The sequence below is a fragment of the Phyllostomus hastatus genome, unplaced genomic scaffold (assembly GCF_019186645.2).
Source record: "Phyllostomus hastatus isolate PE091 unplaced genomic scaffold, TTU_PhHast_1.1 phas_scaffold_60, whole genome shotgun sequence".
Classification (NCBI taxonomy): Eukaryota; Metazoa; Chordata; class Mammalia; order Chiroptera; family Phyllostomidae; genus Phyllostomus; species Phyllostomus hastatus.
The window spans coordinates 17,383,175-17,395,884 of NW_025334038.1; the positions used below are offsets into that span (position 1 = coordinate 17,383,175).

At 45.0% G+C, this 12,710-nt stretch overlaps 1 protein-coding gene across 2 annotated transcripts; it reads right to left on the reverse strand.

Annotated features, from left to right (window-relative positions):
* Positions 1-8,622: 8,622 nt before the first annotated feature.
* On the reverse strand, positions 8,623-12,561 carry NEU1 (neuraminidase 1). 2 transcript variants are annotated; one of them, XM_045825986.1, is made up of 6 exons: positions 12,192-12,561; positions 11,581-11,773; positions 10,785-10,858; positions 9,860-10,042; positions 9,462-9,684; positions 8,623-9,367 (listed from the first exon to the last, which is right to left on the reverse strand). In XM_045825986.1, exons 1-6 carry the CDS (start codon positions 12,351-12,353, stop codon positions 9,141-9,143), a joined length of 1,062 nt encoding a protein of 353 aa, XP_045681942.1. In that variant the 5' UTR covers positions 12,354-12,561; the 3' UTR covers positions 8,623-9,140. The 2 variants fall into 2 exon arrangements, with proteins under 2 accessions (XP_045681942.1, XP_045681941.1); XM_045825985.1 differs by having other exon boundaries at positions 10,596-10,858.
* Between the last annotated feature and the right edge of the window lie 149 nt (positions 12,562-12,710).

A 12,710-nucleotide genomic window follows, 5' to 3' on the forward strand; every position in this document is an offset into this window, starting at 1 on the left:
TAAACTAGGTAACCAGAAGGTCTGCCCCATGGATGGATCTCTTAACTATAATATTATCTTCCAACTTTACCTTTATGATTGCCTTCTTGATTCCCTCCTTAGGTTTAGTTCTTGAGAGGAGCAAACAAGATTTCAACCTTCAGCAGAAATTCCAGGCCTCTTTCTCCTAATCATGTCTTTCCACTCAAATTTGCCTCACTCATAGTTTTTCCCCCTCCTTTCTCTGACTGCTTTATTTATATCTCTGCCACCCACAATGTCAGTTCTGCTACAGAGTTGTTGCTGTATTTGTTTGGACAATTAATGAATAGCAGGATGCCTGCCTCTCTGTTGTATAAAAAAATGATTCTTAATCTCTTCATTTTACTCACTTAATCCCCCTTTACCTCTAACAACCATCACCCTCCCTCAGAATAAGCTTCTATATAAATGGTAGAGATAATTATCCAATGTCTGCTTTAAGTCAAAACCTGCTCCCTCCCAACTAGGAAATGTTATGGGGTAACATATTTTTACCAGTCAAGTCTGTCCCATTTTGCCTAGCAGGGTGAGACTTTTCTGAAACCAGTGATGCCCAAATATCTTTTCCCAGGATGTATTTAGAACTAAAGGAACCAGATATTTGACCAAATGGGAAAAGAATGATTTTAAAGGAACCTCCCATGAGGAAATTAATCCTGAGACTGACCGAATGTTTGCGAACCATCTTTTCTTCATTATTAACTCCCCTGAGAGCCCCAGGAACAGCCTAAGAGAGTACCCACTTAACTCAGAATGGCCAAAAACAGCAGAGAGTTACAGGGATGCCCTTAACTCTCAGCTTGCTACATATCTGTCTCTCTGTAGATGGGGAACCAGTCCACAGTGCCTTGGGAGTCCCTTTTGGGGTACATACTTGCCAGTTGGGAGAAATTTGACCCTGAGTCCCTCAAGAAAAGGGCTAATCTTGTTTTGTAACATGGCCTGGTCCTAATAGAAAGAAGGCAGTGCTAGATGGTGTGGCTCAGTGAATTGAGCACCGGACTGAAAACTGAAAGGTCACTGGTTCGGTTCCCAGTCAGGGCACATGCCTGGGTTGCAGGCCAGGTCGCCAGTTGGGGGAATGTGAGAGGCAGCTGATGGATGTATTTCTCACACATTGATGCATCTTCTCCCTCTCTTTCTCCCTCCCTTCCCCTTTCTCTTAAAATAAGTAAAATCTTTAAAATAAATAAAGATAAATAAATAAAGTAGGCAATGGAAAGATTTGGTCAGTCAATGACACTGTTAATTTCAATGCTATCTTGCAACTGGACCTGTTTTACTATTCCCATGGAAAATGGACAGAGGTCCCATATATTTAAACCTTTATGGCTCTTAGAGATTACCCTAAGCTATATGCTGTTGGTAAACTGGAAAAAATGTATCCAAGTGGAAAAACATTTCACATATGGGTAAATAAATGTATTTGTCAGTCTTTACAAACATTTGAGTGGCCACCCAACTGTTGAGGTATTAAAATAACTACCTTTGTTTCATGAATAAAATCTTTATAGGGCCAGAGGTGTGGCTCCAGCACATGAAAGCCCACCAAAGCCAAAACTTCCTCTGTTCATCTTTAAAAGAAAAAAAAAAAGATTTATTTATTTATTTATGGGGATAACTTTTATTTGATACTTTTTTCTTTTTAAAATTTTTATTTATTTTTAAAATATATATTATTGATTATGCTATTAAAGTCCCATTTCCCCCCTTTATTCCCTTCTGTCCTGCACACCCCCTCCCACCCTCATTGCCCCCTGTAGCTCATGTCCATGGGTTATACATATAAGTTCTTTGGCTTCTACATTTCCCATACTATTCTTAATCTCCCCCTATTTTCTACCTACCATTTATGCTACTTATTCTCTGTACCTTTTCCTGCTCTCTTCCCCTCCCACTCCGTCACTGATAACCATCCATGTGATCTCCATTTCTGTGATTCTGTTCCTGTTCTAGTTGTTTGCTTAGGTTTTTTTTTTTTTTTTTAGGTTCAGTTATCAATAGCTGTGAGTTTGTTGTCATTTTACTGTTCTTATTTTTTATCTTTTTCTTAGATAAGTCCCTTTAACATTTCATATAATAAGGGCTTGGTGATGATAAACTCCTTCAACTTCACCTTATCTGAGAAGCACTTTATCTGCCCTTCCATCCTAAATGAAAGCTTTGCTGGATAGAGTAATCTTGTATGTAGGTCCTTGCCTTTCATGACTTAGACTACGTCTCCCCAGCCCCTTCTTGTCTGCAATTAAAAAAAAAAAGATTTTATTTATTTATTTTTAGAGAGGGAAGGGAGGGAAAAAGAGAGTGAGAGAGAAACATCAATGTGCAGTTGCTGGAGGCTGTGGCCTGCAACCCAGGCATATGCCCTGACAGGGAATTGAACCTGCAATGCTTTGGTTCACAGCCCGAGCTCAATCCACTGAGCTATACCAGCCAGGGCATTTGTTTGTTTGTTTGTTTGTTTGTTTTTAGAAATCAGCTGATAGTCTAATGGGAACTGCTTTGTAGGTAACTGTCTTCTTTTCCCTTTCTGCTTTTAAGATTCACTCCTTATCTTTAATCTTGGGTAATGTAATTATGATGTGCCTTGGTATGTTCTTCCTTGGGTCCAACTTCTTTGGGATTCTCTGAGCTTCTTGGACTTCCTGAAAATCTGTTTCCTTTGCCAGATTAGTGAAGTTCTCTCTCATTATTTATTCAAGTAAGTTTTCAATTTCTTGTTCTTCCTCTTCTCTTTCTGGCACCCCTATGATTTGGACGTTGGAATGTTTAAAGATGTCCTGGAGGTTCCTAAGCCTTTTCTCATTTTTTTTGGATTCGTGTTTCTTCATTCTGTTCTGGTTAAATGTTTCTTTTGTCTTTTTGCTCCAAAATGTTGATTTGAGTCCTGGTTATCTTCCCTTCACTGTTGGTTCCCTGTAGATTTTTATTTCACATAATGCAATCCTTATTGCTTCCTGGGTGTCACTCCAGTGAGTTCCTGGAGCATCCTGATAACTAGTGTTTTGAACTGTGCATCTAATAGGTTGGCGATCTCTTCATTGCTTAATTGTATTTTTTCTGGAGTTTTGATCTGTTCTTTCATTTGGGCCACTTTTTTTTTTAGCCTCAGCACACCCATTACATAGTAAGGGGTAGAACCTTAGGTGTTCACCAGGGCAGGGCAACCCACATCACTGTTTTGGGATACTGTATGTGGGGGAGGGGTCTGAGAGGGAACAGTGCTGCTTGGTCTGCTCTGTCGGATTTCAGTCACTTCCCCCACTTTTTGCAAGTAAGTTGGGTCTTTCTGATGCTGGTTCCCAGGTGGGTGGGTTTGTGTATGTTCTAGGACCCTGTAGGTCTCTCCAACAAACCCTCCTGTGAGGCTGGGAGTTTCTTCTGGCACCTCAACCCCCACAGGTGTTTTCAACCGGTGTTTTGAGGCTTTCTTTCCCCACGCTGGGACCCTGGGTTGCTTGGTCTGTCTCACTCCCCAGTTTTGCCTGGTTCATCTGCACGCAAATGTGGGACCAGACGCACCACACCCCTCTACAATCCAGCGCCTCACTGGGTCCCCCAGCTGCTGCTTTGCGCTCCTGGGGTCTGCCAGCTGCCCTGCAGTGAGCCCTCTTTGTCCAGGCTCCCTGACTCCACCCCTCTTGCCATTCTGGATGAATGTGTCTATTTTTTAACTCCTTGGTTGTTGAACTTCCATTCAGTTCAATTTTCTGTCAGTACTGGTTTTTTGTTTTTCAATTGTTGTTCTTATTTTGATTGTGCAAGGAGTCACAGTGTGTCTATCTATGCCTCCATCTTGGCCAGAAATTCAGAAGCAAATTTTCTAATAAATTACATTTTAATCGAATCTACAACCATGTCATTCTAATTTTTTTCATTTATAGCCACTGTTTTTACTCTAGTGCATTTGCAAATGTATCTTTGGATAGGTTCATGAAACCTATCCAAAGGTTTAGATTTCTTACTCTAAACCTTTAGAGTATGGTTTAGAGTATGACTTACTCAACTTACTCTAAATTAAAGGTATCTAAGGAATAACTAGATTCATGGAAATACTGGCAAATAGTCAAGACAAACAAAATTTGGTTATATGGGACGAAATAAACTGAAGATAGTTGTTATACTTATGACTTTGCTCAAATATTGCTAATTTTAAATCTTTTTGTTTTCCAGGTGTAAGAAAACTTGCTTTCTCCCCCCTAGAATAATTTGTAAATTTTACCCTCCTAAGCAATATTGAAACATTTATAGACACACCTCCCCACTGGGGATCAGGCCTGCGATCCAGGCATGTGCCCTAGAGTGAGAATCAAACCAGTGACCCTTTGATTCTCAGGCTGGTACTCAATCCACTAAGCCACACCAGCCAGGATGAGAACTCAGCAACTCTTACTGAGTATTATTTCCATGGCAATGTATTTGCATAAATCCAGTAAGAATCTGTTCTTTTTATAATAGCACCAGTTTCCAAATGTGATTTTATCAACTCAGACTTTGCCTGGAATGTCATGATCAAAGGTGTGTTGCCTGGATTCTGGATGTCATCAGAAAGCCATAAGGAATTAAGATTGACTTTGAAGTCAATTAAAAGCCCCTTGGAGACATGGCTTGGTACCTTGCTTGGTCAGGTGGTTCACAGCAGTCTTTCCAGGTAAGGTATGAAGGTTGCTTTCCTAAAAGATGGCAAGAAAGAAATCTGAAGACATTTTGGGGACCTCAAGAACATGAAGAATCCACCCAAACCTATAGGTACTGCAGGCAAAGCCATATGGCAACTATGTGGCTTGGCTTCTGGCTTCTTTAGTCCTGAAGGACTAAAACTTAGTTGGAAGGTTCCTTGTGAAATTCCAGCAAAGCAGATTTAAAAGAGCCTATATAGTCAATTGCTATTCTTGTGTTCATGCAAATAATCAGGCTAAATTGAAACTGAACTTAATGCAGTCTCTTTGATAACATGAGGGTGATTTTAGGGAGAGAAATTATTTCAGTGGAAATTGCAACGTCCAATTGTCACCCACAAACTGAAATGAATCCTACTTTTTTAAGTTTTTTTCCAAGCCAATGTTCCATTTTTTCTTTCATCTTTTGACTTGGAATTATTGACAACTGTTGATGCAGTGTCAGTCATACATAATTTACTTGCTACTCTGTCTCTCCCTTTTTGGGATTTTAAGGCCACTATCTGGTCCTGGTTTTCCTGGCTAACTCCCTTCCTAGGACCTATAGCAGCCTTTTAAAATTCTTGCTTTTAGGCCACATCTTCTCAAATATCTCATATCCTTCATTCAACAGTTTCCAGGCTCTAGGAGATTCTCTCCCTAAATAGCCTCCAGCCACAGCTCTCTTTTTGGGCTGTCCAATTCCACCCTTTCCCCCTTAATGACCTATACCCTGACCAACAGGCAGGGACAGGTCTACAGTCCTAATCTGCCTGAAGTAGTCACAGAGAGACCTTCATCTCTACTCCCTAACTAGAACTGGGCCAGGTCATTAAGAATAAATCCATTTTAAAACCCAAGGGGAGAAAGAAAGGATAAAGACAGTGCCATTTGCTGAGTAGGCCCTATGACCTTGTTAAACATGACTGCCATTTTACTCTTCTGAGCTTATGTTTGTAGCACTGGAAATTACTGGAGAGCAAGAACAGACAGTGACTAACCACTTGCCACACCACAGGCAGAAGATAACACTGGAACAAACTGCATCTTATGCAAAACCACCTGAAACCTTCTGTGTTGCAATTCCCACAACAGCCCAGTGGCCACACAACAGCACCCCCCATAACCCTTTTTATAATCCAATTGTAATCCAATAAAAGCTCAAAGCCCCCATCCCTCAGTGCTGGTGTATCTCTCCACACCATGTCCCTGTTCACTCTTGGAAAGTGAACAAAAACTTTGCTCTCTGCATTTTCTTTTCTTTGTGAATTTTTTTCACAGCCCATGTTGTTGACCACCCTAAAAATAATACTGTCAGAAAGACTGTCAGATGTGCAGTTTTGAGTGATGTTAGCAGATTCCCAGTTGCTGCAGATACCACCCCACCACTCTTCCTTGCATCATATCTATTTCGTGAACTGTGTTAGAAAAGCAGGCCCCACAAGCACAAGCTGCCCATTTCTCCTGTTCTTAATGCCTCCTGCTTCCTCCTGCAGGCCTGCAGGTTGCCTCCAAAGTGTCTCCTGTGTGGTAGCAATGTGGTTTACTGGCCAGGGCAAAGTATTACATGCTCACTCAAAGAGCAGGCAATTAAAGGGGGACATTCAGCATTTATCTAGCTCTTCCCATACAGACCATACTTTAAGACCAATAGCCTTGATGAAGGAAAGCTATTTTTTTTTCACTGAAGAATTCCAGCTAACAAATGAGGGCAAAATAATAGAATTTAAAAATCAACATTTCATAATCCATTATGAAATAACTGATTCAGGCAAAACTCATCTGTGGATGAAATTGTCAGAGGAAGGGTGATGGGGGATCATTGAAGAGGAGGGTCAGGCTGTAGCCATCTGAACCCATAGAAACCCACCAAATGCAGTTTTTTTCTCAGAGAAGGTGGAGCCCAAGGTACTTGCCTCCTGTGGGGGGCAGAATAGGAAGCACATAGCACCTGGGAAGGAACCCCCTAAAATGGAATCTGAATCCAATAAAAACTCCAGGTTTGATAACTGGAAATACAAGAGATGGAGCAAGAAGTTAAATGACATTCTGAGGAAGCAACTGATAAATCCAGAGAGTGGAACTGTTACAGGAGAAACTACCAAGTATTTGTATAGATGGTAATAAAAAAGAAAAGTGGGATTACTATAGGTTAAATTTAGGAGACATCAAAATGCAATATATAGATTTTCTTTGGATCCTGATTTGAACAAATCAACAACAAATAAGACATTTTTGAGACAATGAAATTTGAACACGACTGGTTATTGGATGATACCACAGTATTATCGTTCATGTACAATGGTATTATGGTTATATAATAAATGTTGTTTTAAAGAATGAGATGTATACTTAAGAATGAAGGGGTGAATGTCATGAGGTCTGGGATTTGCTTTAAAATACCTCAGGCCCTGGCTGCTGTGGCTCAGTGGGTTGAGCGCCAGCCTATAAACAGAAAAGTTACTGGTTCGATTTCCTGCCAGGGCACATACCTGGGTTGCGGGGCACATGACAGGTACCTGGTTGGGGGCCTGCAAGAGGCAACCAATTGGTGTTTCTCTCACACATTGAAGTGTCTTTCCCTCTCTTTCTCTGTCCCTAAAAATTAAAATATTAAAAAAAAAAATAGCTCTGCCTGGCGTAGCTCAGTGGATTGAGCATGGGTTGCGAACCAAAGTGTCGCAGGTTCGATTCCCAGTCAGGGCACATGCCTGGGTTGCAGGCCATGGCCCCCAGCAACCGCTCATTGATGTTTCTCTCTCTCTCTCTCTCTTTCTCCCTCCCTTCCCTCTCTAAAAATAAATAAATAAAATCTTTTTAAAAAATGTTCATTTTATTTATTTATTTTGAATCTTCACCTGAGAATATGTTTATTGTTTTAAGAGATAGGGAGAGAGAGAAACATTGATCAGTTGCCTCCTGTACGTGCCCAGCTGGGGACTGAACCCACAAAGTATGTATGTGCCCTGACAGGGAATTGAACTCGCAAACTTTTTGGTCTATGGGCCAATGCTCCAACCAACTGAGCAACTTAATAAAATTATTAAGATTTTATTTATTGGCCAGGACTAAGAAATAAAATCTTAATAAAATAAAGTGAAATAAAACAAAATGTATCAGTAAGGGAAAGGCACAAAAAAGGATCAGAAGTAACAATGTGGCAATATCTTGATAACTGCTGAAACTAGATGGATGTTTAGTACATGGGGCTTGTTAAGCTATTTACTTTTGAGAGCTTTTGAAAATGTCTATAAATTTAAAAATTGAAGTTTTATATTATTGGTCACAAATTTTGGATAAAATATAACAAAATTATAGCATATCTTCACACAGTGGTATTATTTCACTTCTATCAGCAGGATAAATTATCCTAACATTTGCTAGAGAAGCAGCTGCAAGTGAAACAAACTTCTAACTGCAAATGAATGTGGCCCTCATCCCTTTGTGTGAGAGACATTCTTACTACGTCGTCCAGGTGTTGTACTTTCCTTCCATCAGGATGAATGCTGACTCTCACATTCACCTGTAGCCGCCAAGGTTCTTTTCCCAGCATTGCTGTAGAATGAAGATGCTATTTTCTCCCATAATTTGTCCCAGTGTTTATTCTCTGACAGGCTGGCCTGGGAGAGGCTTGCCACCTGTACTGTACACAGCTGCTCCCTGCCTCGTGGAGGACAGCACCCACTCATCTTAGAGATACAAAACAGAGCAGGTTTCAAATACCTTGTGGGATTCCCCTCTGACTGTGCATTATACCTGTGAAGGTCAATCTGTTTTTCAGTGATAAAGAATGTGAAAGGGAAAAGAGGGTTTGATTTGCCAAAGTCCGATGTTCGTAGGCCATAAAACAACAGCATCTTCCCCAGAGCTCATTCCCAGCCCCACTGTGTACACAAGGAACACAGACATGAAGATGGGCATTGACTAAACCACAGACTCTACATCCGTTCATTCATCTTCATTAAAGATTTTGTGTTACAAACATTTTGATCCATAAATAGTCAAGGCTGATGGTGCTACTAGTCCCTTAACCTGAAAAGAAACACCATGCCCTCCCAGGCCCTTCACCAACCCTCTCCAAAGCTAGTATCTTACCTCAGAGAGGAAGCTCAGCTTTCCCCAATTTCAAGTTCACATTTATTCAATTCTACAGGCCCACCTAGCCCTGCCCAAAGAAAGGACCAATCATTGTTTTGAGAGGGCAAAAAGTGTATGGGGCCAGACCCAGCAATGTGGAAAGGAAGCACACCCAGGTGGGGGCAGGACTTCCTGTGTGGGAGAAACAGCCAGGCTTTTAGTCCTAACGGAATGATTTCCCTGTCAAAGAAAAGCTGATTTTGCAAAAGGCTGGATCTAAAGGAAGGTGTAACTGTCTTTTAGGCATGTCCAGCAGACCCTCCATAGGCCCATCATCCTGAAGACTGAGTCCAGGGCCTTCTACCCTTGTGGCAGGTGTACAACTCAGAGTGTCCCATACACGCTGACTTTGGCCAGGGAGATGCTCTCTGTGTAGTGGTTCCGGCCTTTCTCATACAGGACGAAGAGTTGGGGGGCCTGGTTCTTCCCGCCCACACTGCCCTCCAGGGCTGCCAGCGATGAGTAGCCACTAGGCCCTGGCCAGAGCTGGACTGTCTCTTTTCTCCATGAGGTACCATTGCTAAAACTCCAACGCAGGGTCAAGTTCACTCCTGGGAACAGCAGCAGAGTCAGGAAAGGAGGGTTTCTGCCCAGGCCTTCTCTAGACAACATGCTCCCTGCCCACCCACCCTGGCAGACACTCACGGAACTCTGGATGGGCTGGGTTGGAGAAGAACACAATGCCAGAGCTGGTGGCTACAGCTCCTGCAGCAACCACAGGGTCCACAAGCTCAGGGTCAAAGGTCACATCACGGGGCCTCAGTGTATCACAGGCATCGTAACTGCGGAGGACAATTCGGCAGTGGCAGTGGTAGTTGTTCTGGTTCCGGGCGTTGATGACAACTGACCCATCTGGGAGCTCATAGGGCTGAGGAGAGGAGAGAGAACAAGGTTTCAGGAGGGGGCGGGGCAAAGGGCCCTGTCCCTGAGGGAGTAAAGCTGGTGGCACAAAACTGGAAGCCAGACCCTGGCTCTGTGAGTGAAATGGTGCTCTGGTGGACAGGGCAGGTGGAGTGTGTGGGAAACAGCCCACGGACTCTGACCTGGCACTCATCGGGGTTGAAATCATTTTCTCGCTTAGGCTGGCCATAGGGAATGCCGCTGACCCCACTGCCATAGCGCCAGGAAGCGCCGTGGTCATCACTGAGGAGGCAGAAGACCCCATCCCGCTCCAGCGTCCCATGACCACACACGATGAGCCGACCTTTCCGTGGTTCCCGTTGTTTCTGTGGGAAAGGAAGCTGGGTGTCACAGAAGGAGAGGCTGAGGGAGGCTCAGAGGTAGGGAAGGGGAACCCACCACCCTCTAAGTGTGAGGACACGTATGGTCCCCTTCAGTTCTGTGCTTGCTTGCTCAGGGTCTGACAAAGATCCCACAAACAGCCATTGCCTGCATTAAGCTCTTTTGCAGAATAAGCTCCTTCAGGACATCTAAGACCTATGCTGGACAGTTTGTGCACAGAATAAGGGGGCCCAGCCACAGTGATGGATGGGAGCTTACTCTCACACGTGGTGTGCTCACTCAAGCCATGCACCATGGCACAAACTTGTGTCTGACCAAAGGAAGGGGTGTTTTTTCCTAATATGCAGCCCTGTTGACAACCACCAAGTGGGAAGTTACATCTTCCCAATACTCCCAGGATATCCCTTTCTTCTTAGGGACTCCACCTAAGAGGGAAATTCTGACTTCACAGGATCTTCTCCTTGGGAGAGGTCCATTTTGGGGCATCTCCCAGGCTCTCCACTAGGCAGCCCCCTCTACCTATCTCAGGACAGAGACCTGAATGCCAGAGCCAGGTCCAGGAGCAAACATCTCAGTGCCAATATCCAAGGAGAGGTTCCGGGGCGGGCTCCAGGAAACACCATCATCTTTGCTCCATAGCAACATGGTGGAAGCCACCTGGCAGCCAGCCTTGTGAGCACATAGGGAGTAAAAAAGGAATACCACTCCCGTTTCAGTATCGCTCACCACTGCTCCCAGGTTCAGACCATCTGGGGTCTCCCCATCATCCACAATGAATGCTGTAGGAGACCATGTGCTGCCTGAAGAAAAAAGGGAAGAAACCCAGGGTGAGCACCCTGGAGATGCCGTTTTCACCACTCCCTGTAACCTTCACCTCCTGCTAGGAACCTGAGACCTCACAATGGCCCTGGGGCCTCCAAGACCTGCTTATGCCTTTGATCTTAACTATTCTACCCTCACTCACTCCATCCAGCCACACAAGCCCCTCCCTACTCTTCAAACACCTCCTTCCTCAAGGCCTTTGCACATGTTGTCTGGTACACCCTTCCTACAGGCTAACCGTGCCAGTCCTGTGAGTCTTTGCTCAAATGTCACGTACTGAAAACTGCAATCAAACTCTGGCACTCCCCATACCTCTGTTCTATTTTACGTCTCGTCATTGCATTGATCACCTTCCAACACAAAAAATACATGTATTTATTTGTTATGCTTACTGTCTGTTTCCCCCTAGTAGAATGTAAACCCTGTGAGGGCAGGAATTTTTGCTCTTTTGTTCATAACCGTATTCACAGAACCTACAATACAACAGTACCAGGTATATAGTTAAGGGCTGGGTGGATGTTTGAATAAATGTTCAACTTTGTGGTGATCCCACTTCCATGTCACTGCCCTGGTCACCTTTTCTCCTTGGTTCCCCCTCTAAGGTACCCCATCCCAAGGGCCCTTAGGCAGGTCAGACTGGTTCCCCCTGCCCACCCCACCCGACCTAGCACCAGCTCTTGCGACCCAGGCATCTTTATACCCTGGTCTATGGATCTCCGTAGAGCGATGAACTTGGCCCCCTCATCCGATGTGGACATTTTTCTCGCTTCAGCAAAGGCAAGAAGAGTGCCCTGAGGAGTGGCTGTGATGAGCGGGATTCGGAAAGTGTCCACAGAGCCGATCTGCCTCCCACTCACCCACAGCAGCTGTTCCATGGTCACCAGCGGTTGAACCTGCGAAGGGAGAGGGAAGGGTCAACGGGACACACTTGAGTTGAGGTTTTAGGAAGGATGAATAGCGGCTCTGAGTCAAGTTCCGCTGAGACAGGCAGGGTGATGGGGATCTCGACTGGGGGCGGGGGTCCCAGAACAAGGAAGGAAAACCCAGAGGAAGGTTTGGAGGGAAGCTAGGGGAGCGGAATGGGGCTGCGAGGGGAGAAGGTGCCCTCAGAAAGAATAGGGAACCTGGAAAAGGGAAGGAGCTAGAATGAGGGAAAGGGGCTGAAGACGGAGACGGGCTGGGAGCGGATGGAAGGAACGGGGTCAGAGAGTGTCGCGGAGAAGAGGGGCTCAGCAGTCCGCGTGCCAGGGGACCCACCAGGAATAGACCGCTCTCGAGACTCGGGATGGGGCTATTCGAGGGGTGACTCACCAGACCGAAGTCGTTCTCTGCCCTAGCCCCGAATACTGCCGCAGACAACAGCAGTGGGAAGATCGCGGCAAATACCTGTATCCTACAGACCCCCCCGAACCCCAGCACCCGTGGTCCCCCGGGTCCGCCAAGGAGCACTGTGCTAGGTCGCTTCTCTGTCATTTCTCCCCCGCGGTGACTGCGACCTTGGCCCCCAGGACTAAACCAGGGCTGGAGTCAGTAGCTGACCCCCGCCCTTTAAACAATCAGCTGTCATCAAAGCCGCCCCTCCTGCAGCCGTGCTGCTGCACTTCCGGGACTCAAATTGGCCTCCGGAACTCTCCGACTCTCCAAAGTGACCCATCAGCGCCTCTAAGCTAGCCCTCCTATTGGCCCCCTTTGAAACCCCGGAGCGCGTGACTCGGCGGAGAAGCGTATTGGTTGGGATGAGGAAAAGCCGGGTTTGACTCCTCAGGAGCCTTTTGATTGATCACAGCAGCTGGTGTACGTCATAGGGGCGCGGCCTCTTTTAAAGTGCCC

Excerpts from the sequence above, each read along its gene's own strand:
- NEU1 (XM_045825985.1), bottom strand. The coding sequence starts at position 12,353 with ATGACAGAGAAGCGACCTAGCACAGTGCTCCTTGGCGGACCCGGGGGA. Across the intron at positions 11,774-12,191 it reads CAGAGAACGACTTCGGTCTG|GTTCAACCGCTGGTGACCAT; the intron begins GTGAGTCACCCC and ends CTCCCTTCGCAG. Across the intron at positions 10,859-11,580 it reads ACGGAGATCCATAGACCAGG|GCAGCACATGGTCTCCTACA; the intron begins GTATAAAGATGC and ends TTTTTTCTTCAG.